Source organism: Hylobates moloch, unplaced genomic scaffold (assembly GCF_009828535.3).
Source record: "Hylobates moloch isolate HMO894 unplaced genomic scaffold, HMol_V3 SCAFFOLD_5, whole genome shotgun sequence".
NCBI lineage: Eukaryota > Metazoa > Chordata > Mammalia > Primates > Hylobatidae > Hylobates > Hylobates moloch.
In genome coordinates this window covers 61,022,502-61,038,764 of record NW_026652280.1, presented here as the reverse complement: position 1 = coordinate 61,038,764, position 16,263 = coordinate 61,022,502, and the positions used below count along the sequence as shown (strand labels likewise).

The following is a 16,263-nucleotide window of genomic DNA, read 5'->3' as shown; positions in this document are numbered from 1 at the left end:
TTTAAAGAAGATTTATAAAACTTATAATTTCAGGGTAAATTAGTGAAAAATCTGATTTTGATACTGTCTTTGTGTTCTTTAAGATAGTTCCCAGGCTATTACATCAATTTAATCAAGTTTTTAAAAGTTTGTCATTAAGGAAAACCGTTACAGACCTCTGAAATTTCAGCAGTAAAATTTTGACATGGGAATTGATCTTATTCTTGAGATATTCTTTATTGCCTCTGATTTTATGTATAGTGTTTATATTACCTAGTATATTGTCTTGTTAACAGTTTATGCATTTTACTCTAATTATGTTCATTTGGTAACCTTATCTATTTTAAAACTTTACAAATTTTTGGTAGCAATAACGAGATCTATTTTTTTACAATTGTGTATATCTATATAAACAAGATAGGCATATAGACTCTTTTTTTTTTCTTTGAGATGGAGTCTCACTCTGTCACCCAGGCTGGCATGCAGTGGCGTGATCTCAGCTCACTGCAACCTCCGCCTCCCGGGTTCGAGCGATTCTCTGCCTCAGCCTTCCGAGTAGCTGAGATTACAGGTGCCTGCCACCATGCCCAGAGAATTTTTGTATTTTTAGTAGAGATGGGGTTTCACTATCTTGGCCAGGCTGGCTTTGAACTCCTGACCTTGTGATCCACCCGCCTCAGCCTATAATAAAAAAATGTGTAGTTAAAAAGTGCAAAAGGTAGTGTCACAGTTGGGTTTTTTTCTTTTAGTAGAAAGTTTGATTCTTTTTCAGTTTATTGAAAACCTCAACAAAAAGAACATGAACAAGAAATATCATTGTCTTGTCTCCCTACTTCTTTTGGTTAGTAAGTTTCCAATTGTCCACCTTAAATAAAATACATTATAATGTGGGGTTCCGGGTTTATTTGTCAGTTAGACTTGTATTGCTTATAAAATAAAATATAATATTATACTATTTCTTATAGATATTATTTTAAATAGGCCCATACATTTTCTGTAAAATTAGAATAATGCAATATCAGTCCCCTGCATTTCTGACGATGAATGACCGTGATGGTGACCAAGGATGAAGACCTAATTGGCTTAAGTTAAAATGAAGAATTTGGTAGAAAGCTATTGGCTTATGTCATGAAAGTAAAGGAAAAGTTGATTTAGGAAAAAAAGAAATCTGGGAGATTCCAGGGACTTGGCAGCAGCCATTTTTGGACTTCCTTCTGGAATACCTATCTCCAAGGATACCCAGCTCCAGCAATTCTAAGGCTCTGCATGTCTGTGTTCCTCAGTTTAAATGAAACAGAATATGATTGACTGCTTTGGTTGGGTCTGTACTCCTGGAGAAATCACCTATGGCTCAGGGAACAGGGTCACACATCAGAAGCATCCTGATGACCTGCTTCTCTGAATCAGGCTCATTCTCAAGAAGGGATGCACATGATCTGGGCAGTCACACCCAAAGTTATCTGTTACTGCATGAGGCTTGAAGGAGATAAGTGACGGTGAGAAACACACATTTACTCATCCAAACCCGAAGAATTAACTCAGAGACATGAAGAACAGTGGAAGTGAGACTTTTCATGGTGGCCTTGCAAGATTGGGTGTCTGGTAGGCAGGCACACCTGGGGCAGTTACAGCAGGTAATTTATCTCCCAGCACACAAGTCCCTCTCCCAGTTCCTCATTGGTTGAGTACTATGGGGTTACAATCCTCCCAGACATTGCCTAAGTCTCATTATCTTCCTCTTATAAAGTTATACCCTGGTCCCCTTCCCCGCTTAAGTTTGGATTTCCCAATACCAAAACTGTCTTCTCTTTTATGGGCTGATGCCTTCTGTACATTCTGTTCGCTTATTGTGACTTTCTAGGAGCATGAGCTGTGTGGTTTGTTACATCTGCAGGGTGGCTGCCAGTACTTAGATTTATTATGCCTTGAAAATGGACCATTAGAAACGTTTTCTCATAGTAACTGGACCAGGGTCATGTTGCACCCTCTGCCCTAGATGCGTGAACTTGGACATGACATTCAGCCTTCTCCAGGATTACCACCTCCTAGGGTAGGGCTCGAACGCTGGGCCTGACCCTTCTGTTCACAGCCCTCAGAGCATTTCATCACAGTTACAGAATACTGCATAGTGTGTATTAACTTATAATTGACAAAGTTCTAATTCGCTTGTATTATTATTCAATCCTTACAGAAATTATACAAGATACATATTTTACCGATTTTTTTTAAATCATGAGAACATAAACTTAGGGAAGTCACAGAGCTAGTGAACAGCAGAGTCTGAAGTCAATCCAATGCTCAGTTCAGAGCTCTTTTCACAGGTATATGGGCAAGGATTCAGTAGGGCAGTTTTTTGTGTACAGTCTTTCAGAAAACATATTTTTGTGTGTATGCCTGAATAAAAAATCTGCCTAAAAAGTCTGAAAAAAAAATCCTTTTACATGAGGCAAGTACTCCTTTGTATCTGGCTGGATCAGTCTAATTACCTTATAATGTGTTAATAGCTTTTTTTTTTTTAGAGTTTTAAAAGTTTAACTTTATTTTTTTTTTTTACTAAAGTCCAGAAATTTCTGTAAGACAAGTACATTAATGAAATGTTTCCAAAGAAATACTGAACAATATACAGTCTAGTTTGCTGAGGGTTCCAGCTCAAGAGTTCAAACCTAATTCTTGTGCAATAAAAATCAGCATGGATCTTAGATGATCTAGAATACACTGTGTTTTGAAATCCACAGCTGGTTTCATTTTTAACCATTATGAAAAACCAGTACTCCTATTCCATCAAATGTGTTTTATAAGCAATAATAAATTCAGATCCACTGTATTATGCAACATACATCTTTGGAAAGCAACATAAACAGTGAGATCAGATCAGTAGAAATATACACAGTTAAAAGAAATACACAAAGTACTGTAGTTTTATTAAAAACTACTACTTGAGAAAGAAATCTTTCCACAAATGGCATAAAACTGTAGAATGATGAAAGGATTTGGGAAAGCTTTACAAAAGCTTAATTTCAATTGTATCTTCCTGAGGGTGGTGGCAAAGGATATTTCCTTCCTTCTCTGGGATATCCCTGTCTCCCTCCAAGATCATCTAGTCTGGGTGGATACCCACCAGGCCTAGCTAGCATCTGGTACTGGTTTGGCTGGAAGGCTGCATTCTGGGTTTGCAGCATCCGTTTCCATGGGAGCAGAGGTTCAGCCCCAACGCCTCTGTCAAACCTTCGTTGCTGGAAAAGGGGAGGAGGACCTTGCCAGGAATCCTGGGGCCTCATATTTGACATAAGTTTTGGAATCTGGGCTTGTCCTCTCAAAAGCGGCCTGTATAAGTTTCCCTGGTAAGTCGCAGGTGGTGGTGCAGCATTGCTGTAAATGCCAGTTCCTGAGCCTCTTGGCGTAACATGGCCCAAAGTCCTGAAGCCTGCCTGATCCAGGTGCACAGGCCTCCGGTCACGGTTAAAGCCAAGCTGAGGCTTCCACTGCTGTCCGTTGCTGGATTTTTCCCAGTCACTAGGTTTCAGTACTGCTGCTAGCTTTCTTGCTCCTGGAAGCATTACAGCTTTAAAAATATAATCTTCAGCAAACTGTGGGTCTTTAAAATTAATACTGACTACAGTGTTCTGTGTCAGATCCCTTAACATAGGAACAGGAGAACATACTATTTGATCTGGAAGAATGGCTTCTTCATCCAGAGAAAACTTTCCTTGAATCCCATGACATAGTTCAGGGGTACATCCACTGGCTCTGTGGAACCTGTCTGGTACAGCTCTAAAATGAAGTCATGGAGTGGGTGATGTTTCCCCACAAATAAGACATCACCTCCAAGGCTGTTTCTTCTGGTCTCTTCTGGAGTGAAGTCTGGGTATACCTCTTCTAGGGCAGCTCGTAGCCTTCGCTCATCCACGAATGGCAAGAGAGAAACACCTTGCCATGCATATTTCTTCCCATTCAAATCAATAGCAAAATCTTCAGGATAGAAGTCAATTATACTAGAATCAGGATCACTCATGAGCTTCCGCCATGATGGAGGTAGAAAATTACCACTTGCAGCTGGAAAAACTCCCATAAGTTGTTCCAGTGGTTTAAACGGTTTTGTACCCTTCTCAAAATCAGATGGCATGTCTGCAATGCCTTCAAAGTCTGAAGCAAATGGTGCAAAATGAAATGGATTATACCACTTCCAGGAAGCACAGCCCTGATAATAATATCTAAGAACCCAGCAAAGTCCTTCGACCTACGAATGCACAACTTTCTGACGGAATTTCTCATCAGCTGCATCCACGTCAAATTTGTTCTTGTAGTACCGCTGCTTCCAGCCAGCTTCCCATAACCTGACGTTATCCTCTGGCTCAGGTTCACTGTCACTGCCTTCTGCTTTTCGCTTAATTCCTCCTATTAGAGACGGGGAGCCATCAGATATGAAACTCGTATTAGGAGATATTGAAGGACTAGAGTTATTCTGCATCCTCATTTCATAGGCTGCTTGTCTCGGATTACTGGCTACTTGAGAACCTGGTGAATTTCTTGAACCCGAGGCGTGAGGAGTTAATATTCCACTAGGAGTTAAAGTTGGTTGATCTCTCTTCATTCTCTTTCTTTTTTCTTTCTGTTGTCTTCTAAAACTGTCCTCATCATCCTTTCTCTTTTTAAAAATGTTATCCTCAACTTCACCAACTGCTAATATGATCATCTGTACTCTTTGCAGATTGACATAATCACTGTCAGTACCCAGTTTTGTGTGCCACGTTTTTGTATATGTTGACCACACGGTCAATTGCATTTTCCCTAATCTCTACTGATGGCAAATGAGGGAGGAAGTCATTTCCCACAAAGAAGCACATGAAAACCCAGTCATCAATGCTCCTCTCAACATCAAATGTGAATGGTAGGCTGGCCATTGTGAGTTCTCTTTCCAGATACTCACGAAGAACATTAAGCCGAAGGCAGATAAACTCTCCTTCTGCACAAGGAAGACTATCGGCAAGTTCATCATGCTTTCTCTTCTTTTCTCTTGGCAAACCTTCACAATCTTTAACCTCATGTCCAAACTGATTACAAAGACCACATGGTTTGGGCTTGTTTGGTTTGAATTCTTCTCTAATAATGGTAAAGTTGGGTTCATGTGTGGCAAGGCTAAGCAAAATGAGATCAGCATCTGCTCTACATAAACAATGATGAGTATTTGGGGCATGGTTAGGCTGGGCTCTTGGCCTTCTAATGTAATCCATGACTTTATGTTCTCCTTCACCAGGAGCACTAGCATCAGATGAAATAACTGTCAAATTTTTCCACCCAGGGTAATTATTTAAACGATCAGCTATGTAATAGTGAAGGCATTTAGCAAGATTGTCTATGAATTCAGTTCCTGGTGTAATACAGTTGCTGTCAAATCTTTCTTTTATTTCTTCTGGAGGAAGAAAGCCATCTTTTGCCAATATTTCTTCCCTGACTCACTGCTTCTCGACTGCTGCTTCTATTCCTTCTTTTGATGCCTTGAACCTCCTTGAACGCTGCTTGTTCATTTTAGCAAGTGGTGCCACTCCATCTATTGCCATGTAGAGAAGTCGTCTTGGTCTTACAATACTGAAAAGTCTGTCAATGTACTCAAAAATTGCAACCATCATTTCATCTTCATTTTTTGGTGCTGGTTTGTCTTCAGGATGAGTACAGGGATGGATGATTCCATTCATATCCAAATACAGATTATCAAACTCCACATCATTTGGATTAGGTTTACTGGCATCAACCGGAATCTTTACACCATTGCATTGTTTTGGCTTCTTTTCTACGCAGTTGACTATGATGGACGGGTACTTTTGGCTGAGCCAGCGGAAGAAAGCCAGGACTCCCATAGTGGCACATGGCTGGAGGCGGCAGCTGACTGGCTGACGAGCATAACCAAAGAGTGTGTTAATAGCTTATTTGCTACTAAAAGTGGCTTATCCTCCCACCAGTTGGCCGTTCAGATATTTATACCATATCCTTACTTACTATAATTTTCCCCTGAGGAAACATCAGAATAAGTTTTTGGTGTGCTTATTTTGTTTGCTGGTGTATTAACAATTAAAAATATGACATGAAGTGTAAATAAGCATTTATTTAGTACTTACTACATTCCAGGAATATGCTAAACTTAAAGTTAAAAGGTGGAAAAAGATATTCTATGCAAATGGACACCAAAAGTAAGCAGGAGTAGCTATTCTTATATCAGACAAAACAAACTTTAAAGCAACAGCAGTTAAAAAAGATAAAGAGGGACATCATTATATATTAATAAAAAAACTAGTTCAACAGGAAAATATCACAATTCTAAATATATTTGCACCTAACACTGTTGCTCCAAAATTTATAAAACAATTACTACTAGACCTAAGAAATGAGATAGACAGCAACACAATAGTAGTAATTGTGATAATTCATATTGGACCAAAATGGGCCTGCCTGCATAGCCAAAAGCAAGACTAAGTAAAAAGAACAAATCTGGAGGCATCACATTATCTGACTTCAAACTATACTATAAGACCATAGTCACCAAAACAGCATGGTACTGGCATAAAAACAGGCATATAAGCAAATGGAACAGAATGGAGAACCCAGAAATAAAACCAAATAGATATAGTCAACTGATCTTTGACAAAGCAAACAAAAACATAAAGTGGGGAAAGGAGACCCTATTCAACAAATGGTGCTGGGATAATTGGCTAGCCACGTGTAGAAGAATGAAACTGGATCCTCTTCTCTCATCTTATAAAAAATTTAACTCAAGATGGATCAAAGACTTAAATTTAAGACCCCAAACCATACAAATTCTGGAAGATAACATTAGAAAAAACCCTCTAGACATTGGATTAGGCAACGATTTCATGACCAAGAACCCGAAAGCAAATGCAACAAAAATAAAGATAGATGGAACTTAAACTAAAATGCTTCTGCACAGCAAAAGAAATAATCAGCAGAGTAAACAGACAACCTACAGAGTAGGAGAAAATCTTCACAATCTGTACTTCTAACAAAGGACTTATATCCAGAATCTACAAGGAACTCAAACAAATCAGTAAGAAAAATCAAACAATCCCATCAAAAAGTGAGCTAAGGACATGAATAGACAATTCTCAAAAGAAGATATACAAATGCCCAACAAATATAAGAAAAAAAATGCTCAACATTACGAATTATCAGGGTAATGCAAATCAAAACCACTATGCATTACTACCTTACTCCTGCAAGAATGGCATAATCAAAAAATTAAAAAAAATAGATGTTGGCATAGATGTAGTGAAAAGGGAACACTTTTACATTGTTGGTGGGAATGTAAACTAGTAAAACCATTGTGGAAAACAGTGTGGAGATTCTTTAAATAACTAAAAGTAGAACTACCATTTGATCCAGCAATCCCACTACTAGGTATCTACCCCAGATGAAAGGATAGAAGTCATTATACAAAAAAGATACCTGCACACGCATGTTTATAGCAGCGCAATTTGTAATCGCAAAAATATGGAACCAGCCAAAATGCCTATCAATCAAAGAATGGATAAAGAAAATGTGGTATATATACACCAAGGAATAGTACTCAGCCATAAAAAGGAGTGAAATAATGGCATTCACAGCAATGTGGATGGAATTGGGGACCATTTTTTCTAAGTGAAGTAACTCAGGAATGGAAAATCAAACATTGTATGTTCTCACTCATATGTGGGAGCTAAGCTATGAGGATGTAAAAGCATAAGAAAGATACAATGGACTCTGGGAATTTAGAGGAGAGGGTGGGAGGGAGGTGAGGGATGAAAGACTACACATTGGATACATTGTACACAGCTCAGGTGATGGGTGCACCAAAATCTCAGAAATCACCACTAAAGAACTTATTCATGTAATCAAACACTACTGGTTCCCCCCAGATCTATTGAAATAATAATAATAAAAAGATACATACACATTTCAAGTGGTAAAGGTAGGACTGAAACCCAGGCTTCTATATTCTATATTAAGCCATACCATATTGATGTTCTCTTTTTTTGAGATGGAGTCTCATTCTGTCACCCAGACTGAAGTGCAGTGGCACAATCTTGGCTCACTACAACCTCCACCTCCCAGGTTCAAGTGGTTCTCCTGCTTCTCAGCCTCCCAAGTAGCTGGGACTACAGGCACGTGCCACCATGCCCTGCTAATTTTTGTATTTTTAGTAGAGATAGGGTTTAACCATGTTGGTCAGGCTGGTCTCAAACTCCTGACCTCAAGTGAATTGCCTGCTTCAGCCTCCCAAATTGCTGGGAGTACAGGTTTGAGCCACCACACTGTAATGCTGTTCTTATTCCGCACAATGATTTTATTGTTTCACCAATAGGATGCAATTTCTACGTATAATTTCTTAATTGTGGTGAAGGATTTACACCCCTTATCCATCTTCTCTTGCCCAATCCCACTTGTGACTAATTGGACATATTTTCTATGATCGCATGATAAGAAGGTATAAGAAGGTATCTTAGTTTTAAGATACTTAGATATTAAGTATTTTAGTTTCCTAGAGCTTCTGTAACAAACAATCACAACATGGCTTGCTTAAAACAACAGATATTTATTTTCTTACAGTTCAGGAGGCCAGAAGTCCAAAATCAGTTGTCATCAGCTGGTTCCTTTTGGAGGCTCTGAGGGAGAATATTCAGTCGAAATTTTGTTAGAAAAGCAGAATGTAGTAAGGAGTAATGGTTAAGTGACTCTCCCTATTAGCGATAATAAAATCTATAATTTATTTGCCCTTGCATTTCTTATAGAAGTGAATATTGGACCAGTGGTTTTTTTATGGTAGATATTTGCTTTTCTGAAGGCAAGGCATAGATCCACAAAATGTCTTGAGTTGTCTTCTGGCTGAATTTCTATGTCTTGAATGTAGCAAGAAGGGTTGAAAGTCTGTACAAGTAAAAGAAAAGAAGAGGTGTATGATTAAGGGCTGATTCTAGAAAAGAAAAATTGTAAGCTCCAGCTTCATAGAACTATCTATATTGTTAAGTCTATATTTCAGGATTTATTTTGTGTTATTACAGTGTTCCAGTGGGACTTGATGTAAGTTCAGCCCAAGGTTCTTGCATGTGTATTTTATTTCTATAGTAAGGAGATGAAAAAAGCAATAATGATGACAAGTGAATAAGGTCCAATAAAAGAGTCAGTGATATTTGGGTAAGGAGTGAATGAAATTTAAATGAGGGAAAAATATTCTTTAAGTGTAAAGTACCTTTGTTTTGTTGTATCCCAAACACTCATTGTTCAGAATAGAAGACATGGTCTGTGAGCCTTAATAATTCTCTGATTTTTATCATTCATACAGGTCTGACCTTGTAATATATTAGATAATAACTTCTGGTAAAATAAATGTCAAATCTTTCTGCTATAATCTCTCCTGCACAAAAGCTATTGTTTTCCTTTATTTTCTTGTGTTTTTGTTCTTCTTTTCTCATTAGAGTGGATATTAGGAAGCTCCCTTTGCCATTGACAATAATAATACATTAATTTAGAATTCCCATTCGGTGCATGCTGGTCAGGATATAGGATCTTAGGGCAACTTTCTGACTCTTGATTCTTTACAGAACAGAGAAAGCAGAGAAAGCAAATCTGCCTAAAATTCAAGTGAATCTCTGAATATGTGTTTGTACGAAGAGGTGGGTGAAGACAGCAGTAGTGTTCCTGCTATTACCACTCAGAGTTAGCATCTAGAACTTTCCATTGCCTCCTAGGACCACAAGGAGGATTTTAGGAGGGCAATAACCACCTTCTTCCAGCACCCTCCCTTATCTCTACCAAATCATTGGCAAGGAAGATAATGTTACTTTAAGTGTTGTCCACCAATGCCTGTATTCTTTCACTGATTATTAAAAAATTTTTTTTGTAAGTACATTATACTCTTTGTAACTTTTCCTGAAAGAAGAAAAGGTTTAGGTCCATATATTTCACAATTGAAATTTATTATGTTATGTTACAGGCATACTTCAGACATATTGAGGATTTGATTTCAAACCACTGCAGCAAAGTGAATATCATAATAAAGTTAGTCACACAAATTTTTGGTTTCCCAGTGAATATAAATGTTATATTTATACCGTACTATAGTCTATGCAGTGTGTGGTAGTATTATATCTAAAAATGTACATACATTAATAAAAAATACTTGATTGCTAAAAATGCTAATGAACATCTGAGTCTTCAGTGAGTCATCATCTTTTTGCTGGTGGGTCTTGCCACAATGTTGGTGGCTGCTGAGTGATCAAAGTGATAGTTGTTGAAGGCTGGGATGGCTCTGGCAATTTCTTAAAATCAGACGATAAATTTGCTATATCAATTGACCCTTCCTTTTAAAAAAGATTCCTCTATAGCATGTGATGCTGTTTGATAGCATTTTACCCACAGTAGTAGAACTTCTTTCAAAGTTAAAGTCAATCCTTTCAAATCCCGATGCTGCTTTATCAGCTAAGTTGGTGTAATATTCTAAATCCTTTGTTATTTTAACAGTGTTCACAGGATCTTCACCAGGAGTAGATTCATGTCAAGAAATCAATTTCTTTGCTCATATATGTGAAGCAACTTGTATTTGTTAAGGTTTGATCTTGAGATTGCAGGAATTCAGTCAAAGCTTCAGGCTCCATTTCTAATTCTAGTTCTCCTGGTATTTCTACCACATCTGCAGTGACTTCCTCCACTGAGGTCTTGAACCCCTCAAAGCCTTCCATGAGGGTTGAAATCAACTTTTTTCAAACTCCTGATAATGTTGATATTTTGACTTCCTCCTATGAATCATGAATGTTTTAATGACATCTAGAATGGTAAATATCTTCAATTGACTTTGCCCAGATCCAGCACAGGAATTACTATCTTTGGCAGCTATAGCCTTACGAAATGTATTTCTTAAATCATAAGACTTGAAAGTCAAAATTACTCCTTGACCCATGGGTTAAAGAATGAATGTTGTGTTAGCAGGCATGAAAACAACATTAATCTTATATATCTCCATCATGGCTCTTGAGTGACCAGGTGCATTGTCAATAGCAGTAGTATTTTGAAAGGAATCTTTTTTTCTGAGCAGTAGGTTTCACTCCTAGGCCTATAATATTCAGCAAACTGTGCTGTCATTCAGATTGTGTTGTTCCATTTCTAGAGCCCAGCAAGAGTAGATGCAGCGTAATTCTTAAGAACCATCAGATTGTCAGAATGGTAAATGAGCATTGGCTTTAATTTAAAGTCATCAGCTGCATTAGTCCCTAACAAGAGAGTTAGACGGTTCTTTGAAGCTTTGAAGCCAGGTATTGACTTCCCTTCTTTAGCTATGAAAATCCTAGATGGCATCTTGTTTCAATAGATGGCTGGTTTGTCTCTCTTGAAAATCTGTGGTTTGGTGCAGCCACCTTCATTAATGATCGTAGCTAGATTTTCTTCGTAACTTGCTGTGGCTTCCACATCAGCATTTGCTTCTTTACCTTGTAGTTTTGTTAGCAGTGGTGAATCTGTGTGGGTCAATTCTTGCCTCCTCAAAGGAAAGAATTTGACCAAGGAGCATAAGGCAGAGGGAGAGACCGAGGCAAGTTTTAGAGCAGGTTTGAAATTTTATTAAAAAATTTTAGAGCAGGAATGAAAGGAAGCAGAGTACACTTGTAAGGGGCCCAAGCGGGTGACTTGAGAGATTCAAGTGTGCAGCTTGACCTTTGACTTAGGGTTTTATATGTTGGCATACTTCTGGGGTCTTGTGTCTCGTCTCTCCTGATTCTTTCCTTGGGTTGGGCTGTCCGCATCTGCAGTGGCCTGTAGCACTTGGGAGGGGCTGTATGTGCAGTGTAATTATTGGAGTTGTACGCATGCTCACTTGAGGCATTCTTCCCTCACCAGTCAAGTGTTCCTAGAAGGTCATATACCAGTTAAACTCTGCCATTTTGCCTTTTAGTACACATGCTGGAGCCCACTTACCCAATTCCTGAGATCTTATCAGGAAGCAGGTGATCACTAGCTTCAGGTGTTTTCTATCTACTTGGAGACGGCCTTTTTCTGGTGCCAGCTGTGACCAATTACTATCTTAGTGAGACAGTTTAACAACCACCTGACCATCACCTGATTATTGCCTGACATTCCTGGTGAGTGGAGAGCCGTCTCCTGCCCTGTTCATGTTTATTTATTGTAACTCTTTTATGCTGTGGAGACAGCTTCTTTCCTTAAACCTCATGTAACAACCTCTGCTAGCTTCTGACTTTTCTTCAGTTGCTTCCTCACCTCTCTCAGCCTTCATAGAACTGAAAAGAGGTAGGGCTTTCCTCTGGATTAGGCTTTGGCTTAAGAGAAAGTTGTTGCTGGTTTGATCTTCTATTTGGACCACTCACGCTTTCTCCCTACCAGCAATAAGGCTGTTTTGCTTTCTTGTCATTTGTGTGTTCACTGGAGTAGCGGCTTTAATGTTCTCAAAGAACTTTTCCTTTTCATTCACAGCTTGGCTAACTATTTGGCACAAGAAGTCTAGCTTTTGGCCTATCTCAGCTTTAGATATGCCTTCTTCACTAAGCTTAATTTTTTCTAGGTTTTCATTTAAAGTGAGAGATATGCGACTCTTCCTTTCACTTGAACACTTAGATGCCATGGGACAGTTATTAATTGGTTTAATTTCAATATTGTTGTGTCTCAGGGAATAAGGAGGCTAGAGGAGAGGGAGAGAGATGGGGAATGATTAGTCGGTGGAGCATTCAGAACACACACAACCTTTATTGATTAAGTTTGCTGTCATATGGGTATGGTTTGTGGTGCCTCAAAACAGTTAAAGTAACATCAAAGATCAGTGATCATAGATCACCATAGCAGATATAATAATAATGAAAAGGTCTGAAATACTGTGAGAATATTGTGAGGATTACCAAAATGTGACACAGAGATATGAAGTGAACACACACCCTTGGGAAAATGGCACTGATAGGTTTTCTCAGTGCAGGGTTGCTGTAAACCTTCAATGTGTGAAAAATACAATATCTGGGAAGTGCGATAAAGGGATATACAATTAAGTGAGGTATGCCTGTATAATATAATTTTTTTTGAGTTCTGAATTATAAACTACATTTAGATGTTAAATTTTGTGATCACCTCACTTCTCTCCCTTTGATGCTTCCTGTTATTAATTGGTCAAATATTTGCTGTGAGCCTCCTGGGCCACACATGTGGTTTAAAGTGGTCACTTAAGTTGTTAGCATTAATATGGGCATTCTATCTTTAAGACACTTCTAGCATGTTGACATACAGCTTTTAACCTGGGGTAGAGACTATATCTTTTTAAAAATGAGCTCTGGATGTGTGCAGTGGCTCACATCTGTAATCCCAGCACTTTGGGAGACCCAGGTGGGAGGATCACTTGAGGTCAGGATCTCGAGACCAGCCTGAACAATATGGTGAAACCCCATCTCTACTAAAAATACAAAAATTAGCTGGGTGTGTTGGTGCATGCCTGTAATCCCAGCTGCTTGGGAGGCTGAGGTACGAGAATCACTTGAACCTGGGAGGTGGAGGTTGCAGTGAGCTGAGATTGTGCCACTGCACTCTAGCCTAGACGACAGGGCAAGACTCTGTCTCAAAAATAAATAAACAGTAAAAATGAGCTCTGTCTTCCAATTATAAAGAAGACTATATCAGAAATGTCCATTCCTGGACATGTGTAATACATAGAAGGAAACAGACTGTAACAGCAAGGAAATGAAGTAGAAGGTTCAGTACTTGAAGAAAATGTGTAGTTGGTTAGGCTGAAAGAATTCTCCAGAAGAGTCATTCCACTAGATAGTAGCAATTGAGCTCCTCAGGTGGTCACAGTTTTGTACTAAGGGTCATGGATCTCTGTGGAAAGTGTAGATCAAAGCTAAATTTGATGCACACTGTTACAGAAATAAGGAATGAACACTCAGAAAATTTTGTAGCAATCTGACATTTCTATGACATTCAAGCTTGGGATCAGTGGCCTTGTTCCACTGATCATGTATAGACTGGATTGTGTGTTGTCAGACTTGCATGTGTGCATTGTGAACCAGCCATGCACAGTACAACTACATAGAGGTTTGTGACAGAGTTGAAATAATAATTAAAAAATACTGGTTCTTTCCCACAAATAGTTGGAGAGCAGTGATGTGGGTGATATTGTCTGTTTTGCAAGATAAACCAAAGCCTTGAAACCCACAGGTGAAGTAAGTGGCTTGCAGAACACCTCCAAAAGAATTGTCAATAAACTATTATGTAAACAGAATGCATAAGTGCTCGTTGAAGTACTAGAAAAGAGAGAATGAAGAAATCTGATTCTTTGCCAAAAAGAAAATGACAATAGTCAGGAAGAGAAGGATCATAAAGTTTATGCTCCAAGTGCGAAATTCTATAAACTGTATTTAGTGACTATTTAGTATTATAAAATACTTTGAAAATGACACAGAAAGTGCCACACTTAGTTGACTCCTAGGACTTTCAGCTAAAAGAGTACTGACCTTGCTCTCTTCAGCACTGGCTAGCCGAAAACAGTGTGGGATAATTGGCTGCTGCCAATGCTCATGGTAGACATAAATGTGTCTTCTTGTTTTCCAAGCTGCCTGGCATTTTCCTACCCAGCAAAAGGCACACTGTGGAGGTCCTGTGAATTGACTGCAGAAATTGTTTACAGTAGTCAGTCTGGTAATCTTGAAACCAGGCATATTTCTCTGGTAAGAGAAACATTAAGTTTTGACACTTAGTGACTAAATTGGAACAATGCAGACGTTGCTTCTCTAGCAAACCAAGAGAAAACTTTGTGCTTCACTAGGGCCCATTTAATCACTTTGTACCATAGTAAAGTACACTGATTGCGTATCTCCAATGTTTCTTTCTACACTCCTCATGTTTCGATGTAGAAGACATATTTCTATATTTTCCTTCTAATACTTTCTCTTAGCATTAGAATGTAAACTCATGAACAAAAGTTGTACATTTTATTTCTTTTACTTTATACTTTGAAAAATCACACAATGAATTATTTACTAGGTACTTAATATGTGTTTCTTGTAACCATGGAATTATCAATGCATCATTAATACAGCACAAAGAACTGTGGGCGCAGCTTAGGCTTCGAGGCTTAACACTGCTAGTTGCTGGCAATGTGACCTTGGGCTGTATTTAACCTCCTCTAAACTTTAATTTTCTCATTATGAAAATGTATAACAATTCCTGCCCTGCTTAACAAAAGATTGCTTGAAAAGTCAGGTTACTTCATGTGAAAATGGTTTTAAAATTATAAAATATTAAGGAATAAAAATATGGCAGAAGCTTGTTCATAATTTCTTAATGCCTCAGCTAAAGAAATGAAGTTAAACCATTCTATTATAAATAAACTAGAGCTAAAATTTGAATGTAATTGATTAAAACAAATACAAACCAAAACAAAAATGATTCACGTGAACTTTGCTAAACTTCTTTATTTCGGGGTGTATTACTCAGGGTTCTCTACAGGGACAGCACTAATAAGATAGATGTGTACATGAAGGGAACTTATTAAGGAGTATTGACTCACACGATCACAAGAGGAAGTCCCACAATAGGCCATTTGCAAGCTGACGAGCAAGGAAACCAGCCTGCCTCCCAAAACATCAAAAGCAGGGTAGCCGACAGTGCAGCTTTCAGTCTGTGGATGAAGGACTGAGAGCCCCTGGCAAACCACTGGTGTAAGTCCAAGAGTCCAAAAACTCAAGAATTTGGAGTCCGATGTTTGAGGGCGGGAAGCATCCAGCACGGGAGGGAGATGGAGGCCAGAAGATTCACGTTCCTTCCACATTCCTCTGCCTGCTTTATCCTAGCAGCGCTGGCAGCTGATTAGATGGTGCCCACTCAGATTGAGGGTGGGTCTGCCTCTCCCAGTCCGCTGCCTCAAATGTTAATCTCCTTTGGCAACACCCTCTCAGAAACACCCAGGAACAATACTTTCATCCTTCAATGCAATCAAGTTGACACTCTATATTAACCGCCACACAGGGGTCAATCACTTTAGGAGGTATTTTTTTTTTCTTTTGAGATAGAGATCCTAAAGCAGGATATTTGATATTCCTACTTGTTGTAGTATATGTTATAAAACATTTCAGCATGAAAGTAATGAGAAGAGGCCAGGAGAGGTGGCTCATGCCTGTAATCCCAGCACTTTGGAAGGCCGAGGCAGGCAGATCACCTGAGGTCACCTGAGACTAGACTGGCCAACATGGTAAAGCCTTGCCTCTACTAAAAATACAAAAATTAGCCGAGTGTGGTGGCACGTGCCTGTAATCC

General features: G+C 38.8%; 1 protein-coding gene across 1 annotated transcript; it reads right to left on the bottom strand.

The window, feature by feature from the left end:
- Positions 1-2,690: 2,690 nt before the first annotated feature.
- LOC116468696 (5'-3' exoribonuclease 2-like) lies at positions 2,691-14,538 on the bottom strand. Its single transcript, XM_032755364.2, is given in 4 exon segments — positions 2,691-3,712; positions 3,715-4,709; positions 4,711-5,867; positions 14,463-14,538. Coding segments are annotated over 3 exon segments (2,835 nt in total). The 5' UTR covers positions 5,835-5,867; positions 14,463-14,538; the 3' UTR covers positions 2,691-2,996.
- Between the last annotated feature and the right edge of the window lie 1,725 nt (positions 14,539-16,263).